The 27,058-nt window shown below is 43.2% G+C and overlaps 3 protein-coding genes across 12 annotated transcripts in view; 1 reads left to right on the plus strand and 2 right to left on the minus strand.

Moving 5' to 3' along the window:
• Positions 1 to 8,705, minus strand: part of CTNND1 (catenin delta 1) — a 48,332-nt gene extending 39,627 nt beyond the window's left edge. For 4 of the 8 annotated variants that reach the window (XM_059709291.1, XM_059709285.1, XM_059709288.1 and 1 more), the window contains exon 1: positions 8,470 to 8,704. The gene's annotated coding sequence lies outside the window, so the exon portion shown is untranslated. Of the gene's footprint in view, positions 1 to 8,350 lie in introns of all 8 variants that reach the window. The other 4 variants (XM_059709289.1, XM_059709286.1, XM_059709284.1 and 1 more) reach the window with 3 other exon arrangements.
• An 8,502-nt stretch (positions 8,706 to 17,207) lies between these two features.
• On the plus strand, positions 17,208 to 24,116 carry BTBD18 (BTB domain containing 18). The gene is made up of 2 exons (XM_059709303.1): positions 17,208 to 17,331; positions 22,099 to 24,116. Exons 1-2 carry the CDS (start codon positions 17,208 to 17,210, stop codon positions 24,114 to 24,116), a joined length of 2,142 nt encoding a protein of 713 aa, XP_059565286.1.
• Positions 17,608 to 26,898, minus strand: SELENOH (selenoprotein H). 3 transcript variants are annotated; one of them, XR_009454458.1, is made up of 7 exons: positions 26,801 to 26,898; positions 26,363 to 26,746; positions 26,132 to 26,277; positions 25,897 to 26,026; positions 24,932 to 25,053; positions 21,216 to 24,525; positions 17,608 to 18,779 (listed from the first exon to the last, which is right to left on the minus strand). XR_009454458.1 is itself a non-coding variant. In XM_059709302.1 (5 exons), exons 2-4 carry the CDS (start codon positions 26,482 to 26,484, stop codon positions 25,926 to 25,928), a joined length of 369 nt encoding a protein of 122 aa, XP_059565285.1. In that variant the 5' UTR covers positions 26,485 to 26,746; positions 26,801 to 26,898; the 3' UTR covers positions 24,834 to 25,053; positions 25,897 to 25,925. The 3 variants fall into 3 exon arrangements, 1 of the variants encoding a protein (XP_059565285.1); XR_009454457.1 differs by lacking the exon at positions 21,216 to 24,525; XM_059709302.1 differs by lacking the exons at positions 17,608 to 18,779; positions 21,216 to 24,525 and having other exon boundaries at positions 24,834 to 25,053.
• Positions 26,899 to 27,058: the final 160 nt, after the last annotated feature.

The raw sequence follows: 27,058 nt of genomic DNA on the forward strand, positions 1-27,058 counted from the left end.
AAGCACACACAAACCTGACATTTACTCTGGAAAAAGTAAATTTCATTTGCTCTACTGTCAAATTAACCAAAATGAGTAATTAACTAGCAAATGTGGATGAGATTGAAAATGGAAAAGATAAACACTAATCTAAATTTTTGATCTCTTACTAAAAGAGATCAATCTTCTGAGATGACAACAATTAATCCTAATCTAGATCTAATTGAAATAAACCAGAAGCAGTAGCCTAATATTTGTACCTTTAGCACATGAGTACAATCCTATATAATAAAAGGATAATATGCAAATTGACCCTAAGGGCAGAACAACTGGGAATCACTGGTCACTATGACACACACTGACCACCAGGGGGCAGACACTCAATGCAGGGGCTGTCCCCTGATGGTCAATGCACTCCCACAGGGGGAGCTCTGCTCAGCCACAAGCCATGCTGATGGCTGCCAGTACAGCGGTGGTGGGAGCCTCTCCGCCCTCCTCAGCAGCGCTAAGGATGTCCAACTGCAGCTTAGGCCTGCTCACCACTAGCAAGTGGACATCCCCCGAGGGCTTCCGGGCTGCCAGAAGGATGTCTGACTGCCAGCTTAGGCCCAATCTCCCCAGGGAGCAGGCCTAAGCTAGCAGGTGGGCATCCCCCAAGGGATCTTAGATTGCGAGAGGGCACAGGCTGGGCTGAGGGATGGCCCCACGAGTGCACAAATTTTTGTGCACCGGGCCTCTAGTTTGTTTATAATAAGAATCAGAAACTTTTCCCATATTGTTAGTGAGGCAAAGCAACAACCATAAAGACCAACAACCTAAAGGGAAAATAAATAGGGCAGGGAAAGGGAGACACCAGAGAACAGGAAAGCAAACAAAAAGGAGAAAACTAGGAAAATCAACCGTTGGTTAAAAATGTGCAGAGCTGGGTGGGGGAGTTTGACAGAAAGCTATGAATACCAATCGAAATTAGTTTAAATACTATTCAGAACACTAGTTTTATGGGTTACTTAATATGAAGGAAAGGAAGGAAAACTGTAGGCTGGAAGAAACCTAGAAGTTTCCAAACACGGCTGCATCTAATACATATATTTTCCACAGGCCACAGTTTGACAATCTATAATAATAAAGGTGTAATATGCAAATTGACCAAACAACCGAAGAGCAGAACAACCTTCCGGATGACCACGCTATGACACGCACTGGCACCAGGCCAGCCAAGGCAGGTGCCATGTGATTGGTCAGGGGGTCTCGCCATTGCCCCACGATCACCCCGCAGAGGGAGGCCCAGGCCACCCTCTGCAGGGTGATCGATGGGGGGGGGGGGGGGGGGCAGGGGGGGAATCTACGATTGATCGCCCCAAAGAGAGAGGCCCTGGTCACCCTCTGCGTGGCAACCGGTAGTGGAGCCCCAGCCGGGTTGGGGCGGGGGGGCCTTCCTCTGCGGTGCAATCGATCTGGGGGCCCCATGATCGATCACCCTGCAGAGGGAGGCTGAGGCCAGCCAAGTAATCACACCCTACTCCTGTCACCAGCAGAGGGAGGCGACTAGTGGCGGGGGGCAAGGGGCCAGCACTGCATAGATGGCCCTGATCGCCAGCCAGGCCTAGGGACCCTACCCGAGGGGCCCCAGATTGTGAGAGGATGCAGGCCGGGCAGAGGGACACCCCCACACACACATGCACAAATTTCATGCACCAGGCCTCAAGTTCTATACATAAGTAGACCTCTTTCTTAATAAGCACACTTCTTGCTCGACTGGCATGGCTCAGCAATTGAGTGTCGACTTATGAACCTGGAGGTCACGGTTCAATTCCCAGTCAGGGCACATGCCCGGGTTGTGGGCTAAATCCCCGGTAGGGGGCGTGCAGGAGGCAACTGATCAATGATTCTCTCTCATCGTTGATGTTTCTATCTCTCTCTCCCTCTCTCTTCTTCTCTGAAATCAATAAAAAAAATTTTTTTTAAAAAAGAAGCACACTTCTCACAGGAAGCACTGATGAACTCAAAATTGCTACATGTCTCAGTTTTATTAATGTCCATAAATAAAGATTGAAATAGAGAATGTTTCTTAAACATAAAAGAGGGAGGTTTATTTCAAGAAAAGGGATAGTAAAAGCTGCCTTCATTTCTATGTAACTGTTTCCTGTACAACCACTCATAATGCAATGTTATCCTTGAAAAATCCTAGTTGAACAAGTGAGACTTCAAGGTAAAGAATCTGATTCAGTCGAAACTGGTTTGGCTCAGTGGATAGAGCGTCGGCCTGCGGGCTGAAAGGTCCCAGGTTTGATTCCAGTCAAGGGCATGTACCTTGGTTGCAGGCACATCCCTAGTAGGAGATGTGCAGGAGGCAGCTGATAGATGTTTCTCTCTCATCGATGTTTCTAACTCTCTATCTCTCTCTCTTCCTCTCTGTAAAAAAATCAATAAAATATATTTAAAAAAAAAAAAAAGAATCTGATTCAAAGTCAAGAGTAATAAACCAAAACTAAGCTTTTTCAATCCATTCTCTGCCAAAATTAAAGTTCACCCTAGGATGCTGGAGTTCTGTCTCTCTCTCTTTTTTTTTTTTTTAAATATATTTTATTGATGTTTTACAGAGAGGAAGGGAGAGAGATAGAGAGTTAGAAACATGATGAGAGAGAAACATCGATCAGCTGCCTCCTGCACATCTCCTATTGGGGATGAGCCCGCAACCCAGGCACATGCCCTTGACCGGAATCGAACCTGGGACCCTTCAGTCCACAGGCCGACGCTCTATCCACTGAGCCAAACCGGTTTCGGCAAGTTCGGTCTCTTATAGATACAAAATGATGAGAGACACTTGTACTGCTTTTCCTTTTTTTTTTTTTTTACTAAAGCATCCAAGTCTCTGAAGAAATTACTGCAAGATATTCAAGCTTTGCCACCTGTTTTTCTTTCCCCACTCACACCTCACTTTACTTCATTAGAAGTTATCTATCCATCCCCACAGCACGCTTATTTTGAACAACCACATCCACACCACTCCCAAACTTGCCTATTACTAAAGATACATTTTCCCATTAAAAAAAGTTAGCTTATCCATCCAGGAAGTCCATTTATTCTCTAATATAAGCATCTATATCTACCACAAAGTCTCAGGTTTTAAGAGACCTTAAAGGGCATTTATTCCAACAGACAAATTATGTTTGAGTGCATTTAAAGCATCCATTCCAATAGCAAGCACTTACAAGATATTAACATGAGCTGGGAACTGTTCTATGAATTTTAAATATATTAAATCATCTGATGGTCACAACAATCCTATGCTATGGTTAATATTGTCTTCATTTTACAGACAAAGAGACCAAGGCATAGAGCAATTGAACAGCTTACCCAATATTACATGGCCAGTAAGTGGCAGAGCAACATTTGAACCCTGGCAGTCTGGCTCCAGCATCCATGCTCTTACCTACTATGCTATGCTGCCTTGCCTCTCCATATTTATGGCACTCTCAGATTGGAAAGTTCCTGTTTGATTAGCATGTTGATCAAAAAATAGAGAAAAGTAAAGCATCTGTGGCAAATGTTAACAATGGTGTCTAAATGAAAGAAGAGTATATAGGAATTATTGTGCTATTCTTGCAACTTTAAGTCAGAAATTTTTTCAAAATTAAAAGTTAAAAATTGCCCTGACCGGTTTGGCTCAGTGGATAGAGCATCAGCCTGTGGACTGAAAGGTCCCAGGTTCGATTCCGGTCAAGGGCATGTACCTTGGTTGCGGGCATATCACATCCCCAGTGGGAGGTGTGCAGGAGGCAGCTGATCGATGTTTCTCTCTCATCGATGTTTCTAACTCTCTATCCCTCTCCCTTCCTCTCTGTAAAAAATCAATAAAATATATTTTTTTAAAAATAAAATTTACAAAAGTTAAAAATTTACTTTTATCATCATATAATGGGACATGTTTTGTGAAAGTAATGCCCAAATTACCTGTTTAAAGGCAGCTTTAAAATAAAGAAAACTCTGGATCCTTATAATATCCCCACTCCATGCCTGATCCAAATTGCCCACACTGTTCGAGTCAGACTGAAGGACTCACTGGAGAAGTGGCCCTAAAAATGGGGAACACTGTCCCTAAACCGGAATAGTAAATGTGGGCCATGTTCTCAATGCTTAATATTTAATAATCAACAATATACAATATACAATTCTAAGTAGAATTAGGGAGAAAAAGTATTTCCAAAAATACATTATACAACATAACTAAATACAGATAAATCCATGCCCTTGTTTCCCCTAGCTTAGTTCTAACCTGAACAGTTGTTTTCCCCTCCTTACAATCTCCCTGCCAGACTATCTCAATGCTCTCTATTAGAAACCTTGAAGGCAGCTGCATTGGGCAGAGTAATCCTACTTCAGCTTCTCATGGCATTTAACCCCTTTTGCGAGAGGAGAAAACATGAAATCACCCACTGATTACCTACAATTCATTCCTTTAGGCAAGTTTCTTGTTACTATTATTCTAAATTATACATAAAAATTTGGGTTCTTAAACTCATAAACTTCCCAATACACTTTGTGAACAAAAAAAAAAATCTCCTGAAGTTTCATGGTGGAAGCAATGACCAACAATACAGTGATATCCAAACACAATTCCGTTGAAACACTAATGTTCAAACTATCATCCCAATCTTTTTATGTTCTTATCAACAAATATAAAAACCACTCACTTCTGACATGGCTGAAAGCAATATTCCCCTGATGCTGGCCTAATATGTTTAAGGTAACCAGTTCCTATCCCCTAGAAGTGGCTACATTAAGATTTCAATGATTGAAGTTAACAGCTGTCTACATTATGAAATGAACTGATGAAGACCCTTACTGTTTTTTTTCATGTATTATTTTTATTCATTTCAGAGAGGAAGGGAAACAGAGAGAGAGAGAGAGATAGAAACAGCAATGATGAGAGAGAATCACTGATCAGATGCCTTCTGCACGCACCCTACTGGGGACCAAGCCCACAACCCAGGCATGTGCCCTTGATCAGAACCCAGTCCAGGACCCTTCAGTCCGCAGGCCAACACCTTACCCACTGAGCAAAACTGGCCAGGGCGACCCTACTTCTTTATACTATTCTTTGGACTGCTTTCCCAGGAAAGAAACAGAATTAAAGAAAATTTTAAATTTTAAATCTTCAATATTTAAAGAAACTTTACTTAAAAAATGGAATGTGGGAGATGACTCAAAGGTTGAAATTAAAACTACAGATTAGAGTAAAAGTTTCAAAATTACATTTCAATTTTATTAATCTAGGTGGTATTGCTTCCTATCTCAACTTCCTTTCAGCCTTCCCCACAAAGGTCCCTCACTCATTCCATCAAGATCCTTATTTAAACAAGGCTTACTGAATACCTCAGTGATAAGATAATACCTACATTCAAGCAGCTCATACTCTAGAAGGAAAGACAAAAGTAAATAGACAATTTTAATACAGTGTGATAACATTTGAACTACCCGCTATAAGCCTCTGTCCTACAAATTGGCAGTATCATTCCAAACCACATGCCTGAAAATTCCCTGGAAGACATTTCATTGATAATCAATGAACTTTGAGGCATTTCCAGTAAGTTTAAGGACAGCAATGGTGTGCATATGGAAAGATCCCTGTTCTAAAGATTGAAATAATAGCCATAATAGCATACCCACTTCTCCACTGCTTTATGGAAAGTGGATTTTTTACATATGTTATTCCAATAGGGAGGAGGTAAGAAATCTAAGTGAGGACTGACCCTCTGCAAGATGAAACACCCTTTCCTTTAGCAAAGGCTGATTTTAGTTCTCGCTCTTTTTTCTATTCTCTCTGGAGAATGGCAGTGCATTAGTGGTTAAGTCTGTGGACTTGGTAGGTAGTCAGGCCAGGGTTTAATCCTGGTCTTGGCCACTAACAGGCAGTGAAATTTCCAGCAAACCTCAGCTTCTCTGAGGCTCAAATCCTTTAAGAAAACAAAAACAGTTGTTGTGGGAAATTAAGTAAATAGTTTATGCAAAATGCTTAGCACCACAAGAAAAAAACAAGAGAGGGAGAGGGGCTGGCATTTAATAAGGGGGCCATCAGATACCAAAATAGAAAGCAATAAATTATACAGAGCTAATAATTTTTTATTCCAATTGAATAGTGATCTATGCTTAATTTATTTGCACCCACCCCTAGAGAGCAACTACCTCATAAACTTAAGGATAAATTGCAATTATTGGGAGCTTTTTTTTTAAGATTTCCAATAGTCCCAATTCTTATAATAGCTGAGAGAACATGTTCTAGCCCCTCTAACTCTCCATAATTGAAACCCTAAGAAAGGCACTACAATTCTAACCACCCACAAGAAACCCTCACCTGGAACACAGATTATACCTTAGTCATATAACAAAGAAACCAACAGTACATGGGAGTCAAACAAGGAAAGAAAAATCTGCATAACTCATACTTACTTGTCATTTTTTATCCCAAAACCAAAATGATGAGCAAAACAAAAATCTAAAGATTTACTTATTCGTATCCCTTATTATATTTCCTGAAAGAACCAGTAGAGGTGAGGTAAAAGACAATCTTCCATTTTATCATCCAAAAGGCTCTATAGTACATACCAGTTAAAACAATGCCTCAGTTCGTGGAAATAATCCTGGACGACAGTTAACTAGGATGCTCACTGCAGCCACACAAAGCCCAGTATTTAAAGCTGGACCCAAATCACCACCATTCAGTCATCCAGAACCTATTTTCAAACTGCCTTTGTACTCCTTCAGATTCCCTCCTCCCTCCCCCTAAAGGTTGAGTAGGAAACCGACACTCTGGCAGCAATATGACCAACCCTTCAAAGATCCACCAAGAAACCTCCCTAGGCTGAAGTCAAAAACAGAGAACATTTGAAAGAGAAGTTGGAAAATATCAAATAAGAACTATAGCCCAACAGATTATAGACATTGTCTTTTTTCTTTCTTTTTAACTGCACTTGCTATAATTATGAGATCCAGACATGAAAAATCTTACTGTAGCCCTTGCAGATTATATTAAAAGGAGGAACAAAGTTGTTTCCTATGAAGCCACAACCTCATAAGGATGAAATCATCTTGCAAAAAATACTCTCAGTTCTAGAAAAGAAATACAAGGAAGTACTATAGTCTAAAAAGAATGGGGGAGGGCACAAAAATCAGAGGTTATAGACATATCAGTTTAAAGCTAATGAGCAGCTTACATATTAAGGCCCATCTTGTTACAATTAGGGCAGCACTTAATCTAGCTATAATTTTCAGACTGATTCGCATTTTCAACGAGAGAAGGAAGAGAACACTCAGTTTTCAGCTACTGATGAGTTGGCTATATAATTATCTAGAAACAGTATTTTTTACAAGAACATATCTGCAAAAACAAACAAATCTTAAGATTAAATATAAGATTTGAAAGCACAGTCATGGGCCTTTAGCTCTTACAGATTTCTGATTTCACAGCAAACAAAAACTTACCTCCAAAAAAGAACTTTCAGTTTGCTTTAAAATAAGAATTCCCCTTGTGCTTTCTCAAATCCATTCTAAACACTAAAGTTTGTATGTACATTAGTGTTTTCTCTTAGCCTAGCCTTATTTAATCCATGGCCCTTTAAGAGAGCATAAAGCTGAAAATATTTTCAGGTGTGTTGCCACTTTACTCAGGTGAACTAAAAAAAGCATGATTAAGATTTCCTAATCCCTTTCAGCACATACACCAAATGCTATCGTATTTACAGACTGAAAATACAACACCTCCACAAATCTTTGCCATCAAAGGTAGTTTTAGAAGAAAAGGGGATTACAATTCAGTTAACATGGACCCATCTGTTTTCTTTTATAAGGCAAAGCAGGGAGGCAACGTCTAGCAGGAGAATGAGGCTCCCACCCACCACACCTGGAAAGTAAAAGAGGGATCCACCCAGGAATAGCTGGGCTGAAACCGATCTGGGCCGTTCAAACACCACCGTTTAAGCTGCAAAGCCCCCAGCAACTTTCCACTTCCACAAATCTAATGATAAAAGGGAAAGAAAAGTTTTGAAACACATGAAGTAGCATATGTATAACCAGCTTCCGACCCAGACAAATTCCTTTCCCAACTCACACGCAAAATGCCAAAAAAAAGAAACCCAACCTTTGGTTTGGTCTCTGAAAGCACAAGTTTGTAAGCTTAATCCAAAAAAAATATATAAAATCAAAGAACACACCAAAATGTAAACTTTTGGAGTTGCTCTCACCCCCTCTGAATCTATTCATCTCAATCAGAGAGACCTAGAAGTTGTTTCTGAATCTTGAATATTTTACCTTTTAAAAATATAATAAAATTCCCCAAAGTAAGAAGAAAAATTAATAATTGCTTAAAAGTTACCCGTCAGCATAGCAGAATCTCTTGTTTTTAAATTCCCTCTGGTTACCGCAAGGCAAAAATTCGATTTGGGTTATCCTCCTTTACCCGTCTGAATACACATTTTTTTAAAAGGCACACACCTCAAATGTGGACTTCTGTAAACCAGTCCTTTAAGAAAGAAACCCAAGGCTTCTCAATGTGTTGAGAAAGACAAATCCAGCAAGGTAGTTGATTTTTTTCGCCACCTCTTCCTCCTTTCAGGATCTTTCCTGGTCTTCTTTCTCTCCCTCTTTTTTTTCTCTCAGATCCAACACCTAAAATGGAAGTTGCACCCAGCCAAAGGCTAGGGAGCCTGGGTGGTGACAAACTGATCTGGCAGCCCTACCCCCTCGCTTTCCTAAGTGATGTCAGTCCCTGAGAACTTCCAATAGGAGCCAGGCATAAATCAGGGAGCAGATTTTATCCAATAGGAAACTTCATTATAGGAAATTAAAAAAAAAAAGGGAAAGAGAGGAGGAGAGAAATGGGGAAGTTTTATATATATATTTATATTTAAAGTGGAAACCGTATAATATCGGAGGAGTTACCGCAGGGCTCTGGGGGCCCAAAGGAACAGAGCTTTATAGAAGGGCATGCCTAAGAGTCGGTTCTCTTTGAGGGTGTGGCTCTTGCTCTCTCTCCCTTTCCGGGTGAGGAAAAAGAGCTGATTTTATTTGCCTGCTGCTATTTGATTTGTTGCTTTCTACCCCAAAGCATTTTTTTCCCAAAGGAAGCAAGGGAGAGAGAAATCCTAAAAATAGAACTATTATATGGTGATTGGGATGATAGAGGATATCTGAGGTAAACTCGCAGATTCATTATTTTGGTTTAACTGCATTAGAGCTAATTAGAAAAAAATAAATGCCTGGACTTAAACAATTCTTAATGTCTACACTTTCAACTACTGAATCCACTGGATTGTTGAGGAAAATCACTGTCTTCCCATTTGTCCCCAAATTAAAATAATGTAGGTTTGAGGAACAGAATAAATGGAATCCAACAAACAAGCAATATATTTACAGAAGATAACAGCATGTGTAAGGAAAAGTCTCACATCAAGAAAATTAGCTTTCTTTGTGAATTTCTAGCTCATACATTCTCCTATTACACTTGTCCTAGAAAGTAAAAAGGATTATACAAGTATTCTTTTTCTGAGTTATTTTAATATGTTGTTAACCATTATTCACCCCATGTTTGATCTATAGTCCCATAGACCCTCATATTTGGTCTAAAGTGTCCAAAAGAATGCCTGAGAAGTGCTAGAAGACCAAACAGGCATCACAAGCACTTGTTTGATGGGCTTTAAACAAACTAGATAGAACGAACAGACTTTAGCTCTCATTATCTAAGATTCATCTCCTATTTTTTTTATATATTTTATTGATTTTTTACAGAGAGGAAGGGAGAGAGATAGAGAGTTAGAAACATCAATGAGAGAGAAACATCGATCAGCCGCCTCCTGCACATCTCCCACCGGGGACGTGCCCGCAACCCAGGCACATGCCCCTGACCGGAATTGAACCCGGGACCTTTCAGTCCGCAGGCCAACGCTCTATCCACTGAGCCAAACCGGTTTTGGCGATTCATCTCCTATTTATTACCTTATCACATCTTCTAACTCTACTTTCCATCTATTCCTGCTCCTCCACAGCAAGTTCAAAAGCCAAAGGTAATTGCCAAAGGAAAGCAATCAGCACAGAAATGTTTGCTGATTTCATGGGTTCCTAGATCAGAACCATATTCTAAATATTGTATTATTTTCTAGAAATGGATTGGTCTTGTTTCCCTCACACCACCACTAACAACTTGCAAGTGCTTTGCCTTCCCTTTTCGTGTGTGTGTGTGTGTGTGTGTGTGTGTGTGCGCGCGCGATCACACGCGCGCACACGCATGTGTATTCCTGTCTTCTCCCACCAGAAGATAAGTTCCATGAAGGCATGAACAGTGTCTTTCTAGTACTGGTATATCCCAAGAGCTTAGCCTTATAGCAACAGATGAATGAGTGAATAAAGTCTCTTGGCTTACTACTTATGTAATCCTGGACAACATTAATGTATTTGTAGATTATATTCAAAATATAGCCCAGCTGGTGTGGCTCAGTGGTTGAGCGTCGAACTATGAGCCAGAAGGTCACAGTTCGATTCCTGGTCAGGGCACATCCCCAGGTTATAGGCTCTATCCTCAAAGAGGGACTTGCAGGAGGCAGCCAATCAACGATTCTCTCCCATAATTGATGTTTCTATCTCTCTCCCTCTCTCTTCCTCTCTGAAATCAATAAAAATATATTTTTTAAATATATATATAATTATATATAAAACATTTTAAAAGATAACTCAATGGTGAAAAAGTTATTACAATGTAAAGTAATCTGAAACAGCTATCTTCAAATAAAGCGTCTCAAGGATTAATATGCGCTAAGGAAAAACTGTTTACACTCAATTTATAAAAAAATAAAAAGACTAGTTCTAATTATTTTAAGCACCTACTGTGAGCCAGTAAATGTCAAGAATAATGAGATAGACACATTTCCTGCTCTCAGTAAGCTTATATTCTAGCGGGGGGAGAAAGATTAATAAGTAAGGTGCCAGATGGAAGATTATACAGAGATTTCAGAGTCTGATGAGAATGACTTTTGGCCTGTCTTAAATATTTTTTATTGATTTCAAAGAGAGGAAGAGAGAGAATCATAGATCTGCTGCTTCCTGCATGCCCCCTACTGGGGATCAAGCTCAAAACCCCAGGCATGTGATCCAACCAGGAATCGAACAGTCATGGGTCAATGTTCGACCACTGAGCAAAACGAGCCAGGCGACTTGTGGTCTGTTTTATTTTTTTACTTTTTTTGTGTTTTAAATCCTCCCCCAAGGATATTTTTACATTGATTTTTAGAGAGAGTGGAAGAGAGAGGGAAAGACAGAGAGAAATATCAATGTGAGAGAAGCACATCAATTGGCTGCCTCCTGCATGAGCCCCATGCAGGGCCCCGGGCCAGGGAGAAGCCTGCAACCAGGTATGTGCCCTTGACTGGAATTGAACCCAGGACCCTTTGGTCCACAGGCTGATGCTCTATCTTCTGAGCCAAACTGGCTAGGGCTTGTGGTCTGTTTTAGATTGTATGTCAGGGACAAACTCCCTGGAGAGGTGACATTTAAGTGGAAATCTGAATGGTAAGAAGCAGCCAACCACGAGAAGATATGAGCAATGATAACTACTAATGCCAAAGCTTTAAAGTGTGGGGTTGAAACACACTGGATCCAGCAGAGTTGTTGCAAATGAGGAGGGAGGGGTAAGCAGGAATCAGAACATAAAGGGTTCCTATAGGTTAGAGAAAGTAGTTTTTATTTTATTCTAGGGGAAAGTCTGTGAGGGTTTTAAACAGCAGAATGTAAGTTCTAACTCACATTTTTTAAAAGTTCAGGTTATCTATGTGACAAATGGATTAAAAAGGGAACAAAAGTGAAAGCAAGGAAATTAGTTTGAAGGTCAAGTGATGGTGATAAGCAGTTCACTACAGTGGTAGCAGTAAAAATGGAGAGAAGTCAATGGATTGAGGATATGTTTAGAGATAGTGTTGTTTTTTGTTTGTGTTTTCCCCCCTTCTTTCTTTCTTTTTTTTTTTTTCTGTATCATGGAATATTACATTCAGTGGTCAGTTTTATAACTCTCCCAGTTTAACTTTCCCACCCGTAACTGTCACCACTTACTTAACACATAAAGAAACACAAGATAGCCCTAACTGGTTTGGCTCAGTGGATAGAGCATCGGCCTGCGGACCCAAGGGTCCCAGGTTCGATTCCAGTCAAGGGCATGTACCTTGGTTGCGGGCACATCCCCAGTAGGGAGTGTGCAGGAGGCAACTGATTGATGTTTCTAACTCTCTATCCCTCTCCCTTCCTCTCTGTAAAAACCAATAAAATATATTTTAAAAAAAAAAGAAACACAAGATAACATTAAATGGTGAAAGATTAGAGAAGAACTGGGAAATAAAATTGTATTTTAAAAATAAATATTAAAGGGGGTCGGGGGGCAATGGGGGGGTAAGGACACATATGTAATACCTTAATAAAGAAATTTTTAAATAAATAAAATAAAAATAAATATTAAAATTCTTATATGGTGCAGTCCTAGTTTGTTTTGGCTCTGTGGATAGAACGTCGGCCTGAAGACTGAAAGGTCCCGGGTTTAATTCAGGTCAAGAACACATGCCTGGGTTGTGGGCTCAATCCCCAGTAGTGGGCGTGCAGGAGGCAGCCGATCAGTGATTCTCATCATTGATGTTTCTATTTCTCTCTCCCTTCCTCTCTGAAATCAATAAAAATATACATTTTTAAAAAATTCTTCATATATGGTGCAGCGTGCTATGCTAGAGTGCTATGCTGTAATGACTCTACTTCTAAAACAGACTAAAATGCCCTAGCTGGTTTGGCTCAGTGGATAGAGCGTTGGCCTGCAGACTGAAGAGTTTCGGGTTCCATTCTGGTCAAGGGCACATGCATGGGTTGTGGGCTCGATCCCCAGGGGCATGCAAGAGGCAGCCAATCAATGATTCTCTCTCATCATTGATGTTTCTATCTCCCTCTCCCTTTCCCTCTCCCTCTCCCTTCCTCTCTGAAATCAATAAAAACATATTTTTAAAAATTAAAAATACCCTTTGTAATACTTTAAGCAATAAAAAAAATAAAAATATAAAAAAATAAAAAAGAAATTAAAAAAAAAATTAAAAATAAAATAAAATAGACTAAAAATAGCCCAGCCAGTGTTGCCCAGTGGAGGAAGTCCTGCCTGGTTCAATTCCCAGTTGGGGCACATGCCCAGGTTGCTGGCTTGATCCCCAGTAGGGGGCATGCATAAGGCAGCTGACTGATGATGCTCTCTCATCATTAATGTTTCTATCCCTTCCTCTCTACATTCAGTAAAAATATATTTTAAAAAAATAACATAGACTAAAACTATAAATGCCAAGAAGAAAAAAATCAATTCCAAAACAAACACTGGCTACCTGTACAGAGGAAAACAAAATATTTTTACCCCTTTCTACCCTCTGGTGGCTACACATTACCATCCAAAGTTCGTCATTTTTGAAGCTCTAGGTAGGATGGCCATTTAACATTCCCTTTAAAAATTCTACTAATACATAATTTAACGAAAATGGTATTGGATTTTTAAAACATCAAGAAGTGAGTCTTTCTACTAATCCTGATAATAGGATACTGTACTCATAAGGGGGGTAGAATATTTACATTTTTGTTATAGAACTCCATAGAATCACCTAAAACTGTACTAGTATTCCACTGCTTAATCCCATCCTGATTCCACACGAACAGATGCCATAAACAAATATTGTTCTGACTTCTGTCTGTTTCCTCTTTTTTTTTTTTGGCTTGCTTGCTTTTTTGTGTATCTGCATGCTGATCTAAATTCTATTCTTCTTCTTCTGCCGAAACCGGTTTGGCTCAGTGGATAGAGCATCGGCCTGCGGACTTGAGGGGTCCCAGGTTTGATTCCGGTCAAGAGCATGTACCTGGGTTGCGGGCATTTCCCCAGTGGGGGATGTGCAGGAGGCAGCTGATTGATGTTTCTCTCTCATTAATGTTTCTGGCTCTCTATCTCTCTCCCTTCCTCTCTGTAAAGAAAATCAATAAAATATATTTTAAAAATAAATAAATAAAATCTATTCTTCTATTAAGTTTTTTTTTAAATATATTTTATTGATCTTCTACAGAGAGGAAGGGAGAGGGATAGAGAGTCAAAAACACTGGATGAGAGAGAAAAATCGATTAGCTGCCTCCAGCACACCCCCTACTGGGGATGTGCCCGCAACCAAGGCCTGGAACCATTCAGTCCGCAGGCCGACGCTCTATCCACTGAGCCAAACCGGCTAGGGCCCTTCTATTAAGTTTTATGTCCTTTCAAGAATTGTTTCCTCTTCAAAATAGGACAACTGACAACTGCAACCAAAAATGTCTCCTGTTCTCCTTTATTTTTCTATCTTAAGAGCAAAAGCCAAAAAAAAAAAAAAAAGAGCAAAAGCCGTGCCCTGACCGTTTGACTCAGTGAATAGAACCTCGGCCTGCGGACTGAAGGGTCCCAGGTTCGATTCCAGTAAAGGGCATGTACCTTGGCTGCGGGCACGGGGCACGTTCCCACTGGGGGGTATGCAGGAGGCAGCTGATCGAAGTTTCTAGCTCTCTATCCTTCTCCCTTCCTTTCTGTAAAAAATCAATAAAATATATATTTTTTAAAAAAAAGAGCAGAAGCCTCAAACTAGGGAAAATATTACCTGACTTGGAAATACTCAACCACCCCCTCTCCCCAATAGTTCAACTACCTCAAATCCTTTTTTGAGAAAGTATTAGATATCAATCAAGACATATTTGAGCGTACTGTACTTAGTACTCACCCCGCCACGTCTTGTCCCCTTCTCTTAGGCGACTTCCTTTTCTGCCTCCAATTGGCCTCAGCAGGGACTGCTGCGTTTTAATTCATCTCACTTTGTCATCAATGGCTTTGGGTTCATCCACTTTCAAACAGCGCTGGCCATCCGGTGACATCTAACCGAAGCTAGGAATCGGGCCTAGCACACACAGGGCAAGGACCCACTGTCCAGATTGACAACGTGGGTAGGCATTCTCGCTAAATGTTTACAAACTTGAGATCATTTGATTTTTCATATCATCCCTGAAAACAGCTGTTTCCAGTCAGGAAGTGTTCTAAACAAACCACCTCTGAAAGGACACCGCAGGCCACTCCAGACGGGAAGTTCTGCAACCCTCTCTAGACAGCAGTTTGCCAAGATTTGGAGCTGGAGTGGAATCTGGGAAAAATGTGAATTCAGAAAGTAGCTCAGTAACCTTGATCCTGGCCTTAGGAGATGTCTGGTTGAGAGATTACGGGACGACACGTGAGGAGAGCCGTCACCGGGACTATTTCCTCCATTAAGCCTGGAGCGATCTTAACAGGGCCGCCGCCATTTGCAACCTCTTCTAGGAGACGCCGGAAGTCTCCTTCAAGTGTTCTGGGGCCTGCCCAATTGGAGAATCCAGACCCTGTTTTCGGGATGTTCGCTCGGCGCTGAGGGAGAAGCCGGCTACCATCAGAATTCCTCCAACCCCACTTCTCTTCTCGCGCGGACCTTCTTCCCCCAGCTCTCAAGTACCTCGAGACTTAGCCTCCCGCCAAAGTGCTCCTCCTCCTGTGATTGGCTGTCCCAGAAACCTTCGGCCAATGGGGATGATGTATCCCGGCAGACTAAACCCGAGAGCTGGGGAGGAGGGAGGACGTCGGCCCTACGACGCATGTGCGCGAGGGCAGCGGCGCGAGGTGCGTGGCGCCAGGCGCGCGTGGCCACAGGTTCTCACAGTCACCACCTCCCAGTGCATGAGGGTGCCCCGCAGGAAGAGGACGCCGGAGAGACGGAGGCTGCAAAGCCCGCGCGGCCATAGCTGGCGGTGAGGGTGAACCCTGAATTCCGGCCTCCGGGATCCCCACGCTCCATTCCCAGAAACCTCTGCGCTACGGAGTCTCTCGTCAAAGGAGTTGGGCCAGGGCGCCCAGAGCCCAGAGCGTGAGGGCGCCCACTTTGCAGGGCCTTCCCTGTAACCCTGCTTCTTCCGCCAACTCCGATTCCCTTGGTTCCAGACAGACGGAGAGAGGAACCTCACGGCGACTCACCCACTTGTGCTGCTTTCTTGGATAACCTTCCGGTGGCGAGGGGACATTGGGAGGAAGCAAGCACAGAGAGGACAGCAGGGGCAACTCCTACTGCAGGTGGGTCTGGGGGCTGGCGGGTTGGGAAGCTTCCCCAGGGCCTCAGTGTGGGCCCTTGCAACAGCTGCCAGCCTCCTCCATCCGCATCTCCGGCTGGATCGGTATTGAACCTACCCTTTTTTAATTTACTTTTTCACTTTTTTCTTTCCTGATAGTTTAACTCTTCGGACCATCAGTGCCACCTGACAGAAAACTGCATGCCAGGAGAGGAACACCAGCTGTGCAGTAAGTGTAAGGGGTTCAGGGCAAAACGCTGGAAATGTAGTTAGCCTGAAGTCAGAGTATCCAGTTTGTTTTGGTTGGGGTAGAATGCTTAATTATCCTTGTCCATTGTTAGCCAGGTAATCAACCGGACTGACAAACGACAAACCTGAAGACCAGATTCTTTGCCAAATGGAATCCAGCTCGCTTTAGTCAAGAACATCTGAACCATTAGGTAATGTCCTAATTTCTGTGCCCGACGTTCCCAACTCCAGCAGCTTTTCTTTACAGTGCACCCTCTGCTGGTTAGTGTGGTAGAATGAGCTCAGAAAAAAAGATGTATACACTTAAACTAGAGGATTTTATATTCATATTATTTCTTAAATGTTAAATTGAGGATTATACCCATGTAACTGGAGTGTGGTGCTCAGGAAGAATATGAGTAGTCAGAACTATAGGTACTGTGAATGAGGAAAGTTCAAGGATAAAAGCTACCATTTTGCGGGTGATAGTTATGTGCCAGGCACTCACAGTACTAAGCTATTTTACCTGCATTGATTCATTTAATCTTTAAAACAACCCTAAGAGGTAACTATACTGTTATCATTTCCATTTCATAGATGAGAAAAGTGAGACTCAAAGAAGTTAGGTTATTTACCTGAGATTCAAATTGAGACTTATCTTGTATCTCCCTCATGAAACAACTATGATAGTCTTTCTTGAAATAGCTTGGCACAATTATGGATCCTCAACTTTCAAATTTTCCTGCCATTTCAAAGACAGAAAAAGGTATAAACATAGTTCTGAAATGTATGTTCTTTCATCCACAGGAATCTCATCTGTGAAAACCTAGTTTTATTAATAGACCAACATGTGTTCTCCTGCCAGTCCCAAAATCATATACAGAAATTCCAGGTTCCTCCGGTTGGCTTTTCTACAGCTGTATCACCAGCAACAGAGTGGGGTATTCTGTGATGTCCTTCTGCAGGCAGAAGGTAAGAGACTGCAGCAGGTCCTCAAATAACATTGTTTTGTTCAATGTTGCTTTTTTTTTTTTAAATATATTTTATTGATTTTTTACAGAGAGGAAGGGAGAGAGATAGAGAGTTAGAAACATCAATGAGAGAGAAACATTGATCAGCTGCCTCCTGCACATCTCCCACTGGGGATGTGCCCGCAACCCAGGTACATGCCCTTGACCGGAATCGAACCTGGGACCCTTCAGTCTGCAAGCCGACGCTCTATCCACTGAGCCAAACCGGTTTTGGCGCCAATGTTGCTTTATTACATTAATGAGGAAAATAATATTGATTCCTAGATAGGACCACTGTGGGTGTGGATCTTGCACTTTCTCCCCATGCCCAGGTACTAGTTTCCTTCCACATCCCAAAGATGTGTCTGTTAGGTGAATTAGCATGTCTGAGTTGTCCCAGTCTGAGTGGGTATAAGAGTATGTTTGTGAGTGCACCCTATAAGGGAAGGGTGTTTGTCCAGGGTTGGTTCCTGCCTTGAGCTGCCTTATAGGCTTTGGCCACCTACAACCCTAAAGTAGAATAAGCAGGTTGGAAAATAATTATCTGACTTGCTTTTATTAATCGTTGTTAACTGTACATATACCTCACATTTATTACAATGTTTAATACTGTAAGTGTTTTGGTTGTTCCTTATTTAATAGCTTGGTGACATTTTTGTGACCAGAAATATGCTTAGGAACTTAACTCGTTTACATCATTAGCCTACGGTAAAATTAGTTTCTTTATAGTCATTTCGCTTAAAGTTGCAGTTTCTAAAAACCTATCAATGACATTGAGAACTTACTGTAGTGGGGACTCAATTGAAAACTCACCATAGAATAAGATAAAAAAGACTTTAGAACCAGGGAGAGGAGGACAAAACCAGGGGGGAAAAAGTGTTCTTGCCTTTGAGCACTGTAAGCTATTTGGTAAAGAGCTGTTTGTTTTCTCGGACAGTTATATTTGCAAGAGTGAAAATGAGACATTTTTTTCTGAAAAAATAAAATTAGCCCTAGCCAGTTTGAGTGGATAGAGCATCAGCCTGCAGATCAAAGGGTCCCAGGTTCAATTCTGGTCAAGGGCACATACCTCGGTTGCAGGCTCCTCCCTGGCCCACATGCAGGAGGCAACCAATCAATGTGTTTCTGTCTGTCTTTCCTTCCCTTCCACTCTCTCTGAAAGATCAATGGAAGAATACCCTCAGGTGAGGATTAACCAAAAAATAGTAATTGTAAAGTTTCTTTAAGTGTAGAAATTCTATAAAACTTGAATAATATAATGGGATGGTTGTGAATATTTAGTTAACATGTAAAGCACTTAGAAAAGTGCTTTTAATATGTTAGATGATACTATTACATATTTTCCCTTTTTCTTGCCAACCTGTTGCTTTTTTTACTCTTATCTTGAAATTGTTGGTTTTGTTGTTTGACCTAAAATACAGAGGTAGACAAACGTAGGTTTACAGTTGTTCATATAGAAAAATATATAACACAAGAATCTATATATATATAAATGCCTAAACGACGGTTATGACCAAACGCCTGGAATGACCGGTTGACCAGTCGCTACGACACGCACTGATCACCAGGGAGAAATGCAGGAGCTGCCCCCTTGGTGGTCAGTGTGCTCCCACAGGGGGAGCACCACTCAACCAGAAACCAGGCTCACAGCTGGTGAGAGCAGCTGTAGTGGCAGGAGCCTGTCCCGACTCAGAGGCAGTGCTACTGATCAGCAAGCAGGTGCAGCAGGTACAGCAGGCCAGGATGAGCGTGAGCGGTGCCCAGCCCTGGCTCGGGCTCTTTCCTGGCCGCCTGCCAGTTGGCACACTGCTGCATCCCCTGAGGGGTCCCGGATTGCAAAAGGGCGCAGGCCAGGCTGAGGGTCCCCCTTCCCCCACCCCCGCCCCCCCGTGCACAAATCCATGCACCAGGACTCTAATAAATGATACAAAACTAAGCTGTGTTTGGCATACTCACAATTGTAAACCAGCTTTTGGTCACCCCTGTATATATACCTTATTTCCACCTCTTCCCTTTACATTTGAAATGTTAAATCAGCATGAGGTTGAGCCTGGTAAAGGCCTAATACTAGGAGTCAGTTTACATTCTAGCTTTTTACTTAGTAACTAAGTGACAAATGGGCAAGTAACTTCATTTCTCTGGAGCTCAGTTTCATTTATAAAAAAGGATTTTGACAACCAATATTGTATAGCACTCTACAGTTTACACAGTATATATTCTACAGTGTATGTCTCTTGTAACAGCCTTGTGAAATAAATAATGTTATATATAAGGTGAATGAATTGAGGCCCAGAGAATTAAGTGACTTGCCTGTTTGTTCTCTTAATAAGTGCAGAGTTGGGATTCATTCCTTAATTCAGAATAAACAAAAAAGTATCAGTTACCTATTGTATGCTAGTGCATTATACTGGCATGGGCATACACAGTATATGTAAAGATAAAAAGTCCTTCCTTGAAAGGAAATCATATAAAGGGAGACACTCAAATAACCAGTGTATTTGGGTAGAGGCCGGAGGGACAGGCGTTCCCATGGGAGTGAGTTAGGGTAAGTGTGTAGTTTGATAACATATTGGGGTAACTATTGGCTGATATAGAAGCATCCTTTATAGGCTTGAGGAGTTTGGGGAATGGGGATTAGGGAGATTCTCTTAGAAGTAACCCTCTATAGTGAGGTCTGACGGACAAACAGAAGTAGGAGGAAGTGAGGAAAGGTTTTCCCCAGGCAAAAAGAACAGAATATACAGAGAATTAGAGATGTGACCAGTGATTTGTGAGTGGCTCCTTATAGTTAGACTACAGGAAGTAACCAGAGATATTACTAGAGAAATTAGCAGCAGCCATGTGAGGTCTGAAGTGTTATACAAAGGAAGTAGGTCTTGTCCTCAGAAGATTGGGAATTGCATTTATAGGTGTTTTTTTGTTTGTTTTGTTTTGTAATATATTTTATTGATTTTTCACAGAGAGGAAGGGAGAGGGAGAGGGATAGAGAGTTAGAAACATCGCGATCAGCTGCCTCCTGCACACCCCCCGCTGGGGATGGGCCCGCAACCAAGGTATATGCCCTTGACTGGAATCGAACCCGGGGCCCTTCAGTCCGCAGGCTGACGCTCTATCCACTGAGCCAAACCGGCCAGGGCTGCATTTATAGGTTTTAAGGTCATGATCAGATACCTTTTAGAAACAGCACTCAAGCTGTGTAAGAATTATTGGATTACTCATGGGCCCAGATAGGAGATTGTTTTGTAATCCAGAAGAGAGGGGATAGTGGCCTGAACTAAAATAATGAGTAGAGAGAAATTTCTGGCTTTTGAGCTATTAAAAAGAATTTTTAAAACTTCCTGCAGTTAAGAGTATAGATTCTGTAATCAGCCCCACTCCCCACCCCCCAGTACAAATCTTTTTTTGCTACTTACTAACCATATAATTGTGGGCACATTATTTAACTATGCCAAAATTTACTCATCTGTAATAACAAAGCTACTTCATAGAGGTCTGGTGAAGATTAAATGAATACTGGTAAAACCCTTAGAATAATACTTGCCATATAATGACTCAAAAATGATTTGCTTTAAAAAAAATTAATGCTGCCGAGGCCGGTTTGGCTCAGTGGGTAGAGTGTCGGCCTGCGGACTGAGGTCCCGGGTTCGATTCCGGTCAAGGGCATGTGCCTGGGTTGCGGGCACATCCCTAGTGGGAGATGTACAGGAGGCAGCTGATCGATGTCTCTCTCTCATCGATGTTTCTAACTATCTCTCTCCCTTCCTCTCTGTAAAAAAATCAATAAAAAATATATTAAAAAAAAATGCTTAGCTCTAGTTGGTGTGGCTCCGTGGATAGAGAATTGACCTGTGGAATGAAGAGTCCAGGTTCGATTCCGATCAAGGGCACATGCCCGGGTTTCGGGCTTGATCCCCAGTAAGGGGTGTGCAGGAAGCAGCCAATCAATGATTCTCATCATTGGTGTTTCTATCTCTCCCCTTCCTCTCTGAAATCAATAAAAATATATTTTTAAAAAACTGATTAAATGCAGTAGGTAGGGGAAAAGGAAGAATGAAAGGTAATGTCTAGTGCTCAGGTTTGAACAACTGGGTGAATGTGATACTTTATTTTGAAATAAACATTTTTGGTGGTGTCATTGGCAAGCCTTTGGTATTTGAAGCCATTGGAGACTGAGATTGCCCAGGAAGTGCCCATAAAGTGAGAAGGTGGCTCAGGACAGACCACTGCCTATTAGGCAGTAGATAGAGCTCAGGAGAGAATTGAGCTCTGAGTGTACATATCCAAAGGTCATGCCCTTTCTATTAGACCACAAGCAGCTTCTATAATTTTTCTACATTTGTGTGAGTCACAAAAATTTATTCAGCAAGTATTTGATCTCCTACTCTGTCGAGCATTAGGTGTACTGCAGTAAGACAGCTGGTCCTTACATTGTGAAGGTGGACAATACAGATTGCTAAGTGCTATCTATGATAGCTGCAGAATACATCTCTGTGTTCAGGAGCACCAAACCCACACATGGGGTAGAAAGGGGGAAGGCTTTTTGAAAAAAGTAATGTCCAAACTAGATTTTTAGTTAGCTAAGTAATAGCTCAAGGTTCCAGGAAGGCACCTTGAACTTCCATGGAGGGAAACTGAGAGAAGGGGCAACCATTTCAGTAGTAGTATCTGTGCTTAGCTCATGAACATGCCAGCCTGCGTGAGATAACCAAGTGTTTGGGTTTCCCCCCAGGTGAGGTAGTCCCAGCCCATTGCTGTATCCTGTCTGCCTGCAGCCCCTTCTTCACAAAGCGCCTGGAGCAGGAGAGGCCAGCTCAGGGTTGTAAGGTGGTGCTGGAGCTGGGGGGCCTGAAGATCACAACACTTAGGAAGCTGGTGGACTTCCTGTATACCTCAGAAATGGAAGTATCTCTGGAAGAAGCCCAAGAGGTGCTTTCTGCTGCCCGTCAGCTCTGCATATCTGAGCTGGAATCCCTTCAGCTAGAAGGGGGGAAGCTAGTAAAGGCCCCTCAGGGCCGAAGACTGAACCGGGAGTGCTTACAACCTCCAAGTGCCGCACCAATCTCTGCCAGGGTGGTGGCATCCAGCCACTGCCCTACTCCACTGCCCGTTACCCAGACTCCTTGTCCTCGTGGGGCAGTGAGATTGAAGTTGTCAGGGAAGGACGAAGGGCCCCAGGACAAGAGCAACCGACAGAATGCAGGGGACTTATCTGGCACGCTCCTGCTCAAGAGGAAGGCCAGAGCCTGCCCAGTTCCGGAAGAAGAAAGCTCTTCGCCATCAAGCCACAGTCAGGGATCTAAAGAAAGTAAGAGTGACCCTGCCCTTGGTCCTACAGAGCTTTCCCCACCCAGCTTGTACCCCTCTGTGGATAAGCGACTGTTGCCCAGAAAGATCAGGCTGAGTCGTTCAAAGCCATCACCTGATGTCTGTACATCCAAGCCTTCCAGCATTTTAAGTGGATCCAGCTCAGTGCCAGCAACCCCTGGCCGGCGTCTTTGGCGACAAAAGAGTATAAAGAAAGAAGTGCTAGAGGACAAGCACACACCAGGGAGAGCTAGTCCTCTACAAAGCACCTCAAGCCCATCTGGCCTTGGAAAAATGGGTGGGAGTAAGAAATGGAGCCCTGAAGTCAGGGCACCTAACTTAGACTCTGCAGAAGAGGGGCAGGTTGGGAGAGTGAAGCTTAGGAAGACTGTTAATGGGACCTGCTGGGAAGTGGTACAAGAACCTCCCCTCAAAACCTCTAAAGATAGCCCTCATGTCCCAGAACCTGGAGACTCAGAAGAGCCTCCAGGAATTCAGCCATCCTCAGTTAACCAGCAGGAAATGTCATCTACTAGAATAGACCTGTGTCAGGATTCCCCTGTGTCCTGTAAGCTACAAGACATTCTGCTCTCTGCTAGCCGCTCCCCAGACCACCCAGTAGTGAAGTCTGAGTTTGGATCCAGTCCAGAGCTGGTAGGGAAGGAACCTGGATTCGATATTGACTGCACAGAGCCATATGCATTTGACACAGCCCTGCTAGAACAGCCCTGTGAAGCCGAGGAATACCGAATCACAAGTGTTGCTGCCACCAGTGAGCTGGAGGAGATCCTGGACTTCATGCTATGTGGCCCAGACATTGAGCCACCTACAGTATCTCTGGAGAGTCCTGAAGCTGAGGGCTGCAGGACCCCTAGTTATCACTTGACAGAAACAGGGAAGAATTGGATGGAAGGGGAAGGATGGTATTTACCAGGAATGGAACTCTGGCCCAGAGAGCTAACTGGATTAGAAAAGGAACCTGTGGGTGAGAACAAAGAGCCAATTGAACCCTTTAGCCCCCTTGTCATGCCCTCTAAGATTAGTGAAGGGGAGATGCTTTCTGTAGGACACTCTTGGAATCAAGACCAAGAAATTACCAGTTCCATGCCACTGGATGGTCAGGGGGACAAACTTCTTCACATTGACTCCCTTGACCTTCCCCAAAGGTCCTATGGGGACCTCTTACCTCCCTGTTCTAACTGGGTAGAGACAGGGCTGGAAGTATCCCTAACTATGGAAGAGGTGTTATACCCTGCCCCAGAACCAGGCAAGGAGGTACTTAGCAACTCTGAGCTGTTAGACCTACCTTCTGCCAGCTCTGAAGAGGAAGAGATTGATGTGGTAGACTGGATAGCAGAGGGGAACCTAGTACCTACCAGTATTCCCTCCATATGGCCAGACGCTTCCTCAGAGTCAGAAACAGAGGTAGATATACTAACCTAGTGGATAGGGAAGGCAGTTTAGGGGCACTGGGAGGATGGGAAATGTTGGCTAGCAAAAGTGATATTGGCAGAGAAGCTAGCACATGTCTGCCCTCTCAGCACGAGAGGCAGGCATTCCCCTTGTTCTCCTTAGGCCATGCTTTCCCCTCCCCAGGTTTTGGGAGCTGGGCAGAAATTTAGTACCATGGGTAGAAAATTATGAACTTGAACCTTTTTCGTTCCTTTTAATCTACTTCCCAGTTACAAATAAGTAGAATAATAAACTATGAGGTTTTCAACTTTAGTAGTTCATAGGTAACAGCCAAGGCCAGGTCTTCCAGGTTATGACACACAGAGAATTCAGGAAAAATTAAGTACATCCTCTGCAGTAGTTCTGTCAGAGAAAATGTTCCAGAAGGTGTGAAGCGGTGCTGGAGTGGAACACAAAAGTGTATGGGAGTGAGAGGACATTGTCCAGCACCTTATATGTGGGGCTTCTTTATTCCCAGTTTGGAAAGTCTAGCCAAAATCTCTGCAGGGGCCAGGAAGACCAAGAAATTACCAGTTCCAAGCCACTGGATGGTCAGGTCATCACTTCCAAGATAGTAGCTTTAAAAAAAGTTATTTTCCCCCAAAGATTTTACAAATATTTCACATGGTCTACCAGACACCCTAGGAGTTTCAAGTTAACTGGTGACTTTAGGCTACGAAAAATACAAAGGGGACCAATCCCATAAGGTTGGCTTTCATCCCTTACCATATAATTTTAACTTTATTAGCCAAGAACTTTATTTCAACTTTTATTAAACCAAATCCAAGAACTTTTCAATGCCTTACTGGAGTGTTGCCTCACAACTGAACCATCAATTCTGCAGGGGAAGAAACTATAGCTTCAGGCACATAACTGTAGTTTGGCCATGTCCCGTCATAAATGTTCCATCACCACCAGGAACAGAAAGCTGTGAAAATGAGAGAAAAAAATGTTAGAAAAGAGATCTAGGCAATCATAGCCTGAGGAAGGCGTGTTCCTCTATCCTTGAACCCAAAGACTCAGGAGAGCTCAAGGATTGCATCCTCCTCCCACATCTCAACATATCAAGGTTATGAGGCACATACCTATGACATGTGAAAGCACTGTATGAACCACTAGATATGAAGACAAGGACAAATTTAAGTGACTAAGAGTACAGTAATGAAGTGTTGCCATATGGGACTATAAATAGAAAGACCCTACTAGGAACAAAAAACAAGAGGGTTGGGGTAAGTATGCATGAAGTTACACAAAAATTTTTGCCAATAAAAGGGGGAATCACAACCCATACAAATAAACACGTGTCAGTGATTTTGTTGAACTCATAAATGAGCGTACTGGTAGGATTTACAATCCACTTCAAAGATTCAATACACCACCAGGGGTGTGGAAAATGAAATTTTTTACAAAACCAGCCCATACCCTCAGGACAATACTTAACTGCACCTTCAAAGGACATAAATTGCATTTCTATAAATCATTTACAATTGCCTTTGAGCCAAGTCTTAGAACTTAGATTATGAAATAAAACCTGGAATTAGTAAAGGGCACATTAGATAGAAAACAGTAAAAAAAAAAAATTGCTGGTTGCAGTTTTTCCCACCAATATAAAGGGAAGAGGTATTCCCAATAGAGGAAATACTAACAGTTAAAGCGTTATAAAAAAAAATGTAGCTCCTCTGTGAAATGCGGGGTAACAGTTGCTTCGAAAATAAATATCCACACCGAGATCAACCCAATCCCTCCCTAGACCGTCGCCCCCATTTCAAACCTCAGCATGAGGATTTCGGCCCGAGCCTCCTACGGAAGGCACTTCTTCAGCTTCTCCACGACTTCCTGCGGCTCAGGGAACTTGAGTTTGCGTGGGGGCCCCTTCTTAATCCCAGTCCAGAGCTCCGCACCTGGGGAAGGACCGGAGGAGGCGACGTTCCTATCTCCCCCGCCGTGAGCCCAGCCCTTCCTCTCCTCCGAACCATGCCCTCCTCCCAGCCCCGGTCCCCACTCACTGCTGCCGTCCGGGCGCAGCAGCGTCACCTCGAAGCTGCCCCTCCGGGGCTTGGCAGGGTTCACCTTCACCGGGAGCTCCGGGGCCTCCAGGCGCAGCGCCTGGCTCAGGGCCGCGGCGTTGCGCCCGTACACGCGTCAACTCGTGCTAGGAGACGGGGAGGGTCAGAGCCCAGGGCTCCGGGTGCGCGACGCCCTTTCCGCCCCCCTCGGGGACTCCCCAGGCGCCTCACCAATGCTCGATAACGACCGTCGCCTCCTCCACCTCCTTCTGGCCGCCAGCCAGCTTCTCCTGCTTCTCAGCTGCCGCGACCACCGCCGCCTCGGCCTTCCGCTTCCTCCCGCGGGATGCCATGGTGCCTGGAAGCCGGCCCGGGAACGGGGTGGAGACGCGGCCACGGAGCAGCGGACGACCCCTCTGCGAGCTCCAAACCGCAGGCCACTCCGCTCCCAGAACAAACCTCCCGCAAGCAGCGGGAAGCGTGGCCCACGTGGTCGGGGGCGGGACCTCCGGGCACAGCCACTCTGCGCGCTGGGTAGGGGGAGCACCAGACCTAACCACCTGCGCCTAATGTAAATCTGCTTAGTGAATTCATGAGGCACAGCAGGGACAGGGACTGGGTAGCTCTAAAATCAATCCTGGAAGGCAGCTATGCTCACCACTATACCACCAACGCAACCTTAAAATCAATCCTGGTTTCAGGTTTTTCTTTAACCGCACGAGCGGCTAAATAGTCATAATGAACTCGACCCCCCACCCCCCGCAATTAAAACCGCTTCCCTGGGACCTATCCCAAGCAAAGACTACAATTTAAAGGGATGCGACCCAAACTCTGGATTTAAGGAAACTGTTCTTCCCCAACGTTCCCCAATCCTGGTACCAATAACTGGCATTTGGTGAAACTAATGAGAATGGCCTTTGAAGTTAC

Source organism: Myotis daubentonii, chromosome 9 (assembly GCF_963259705.1).
Source record: "Myotis daubentonii chromosome 9, mMyoDau2.1, whole genome shotgun sequence".
NCBI lineage: Eukaryota > Metazoa > Chordata > Mammalia > Chiroptera > Vespertilionidae > Myotis > Myotis daubentonii.

Bases quoted from the DNA above. Each gene is read 5' to 3' on its own strand.
- BTBD18 (XM_059709303.1), top strand. From the start codon at position 17,208: ATGTGTTCTCCTGCCAGTCCCAAAATCATATACAGAAATTCCAGGTTC. The intron at 17,332-22,098 runs GTAAGAGACTGC...GTTTCCCCCCAG, and splicing joins TGTCCTTCTGCAGGCAGAAG to GTGAGGTAGTCCCAGCCCAT.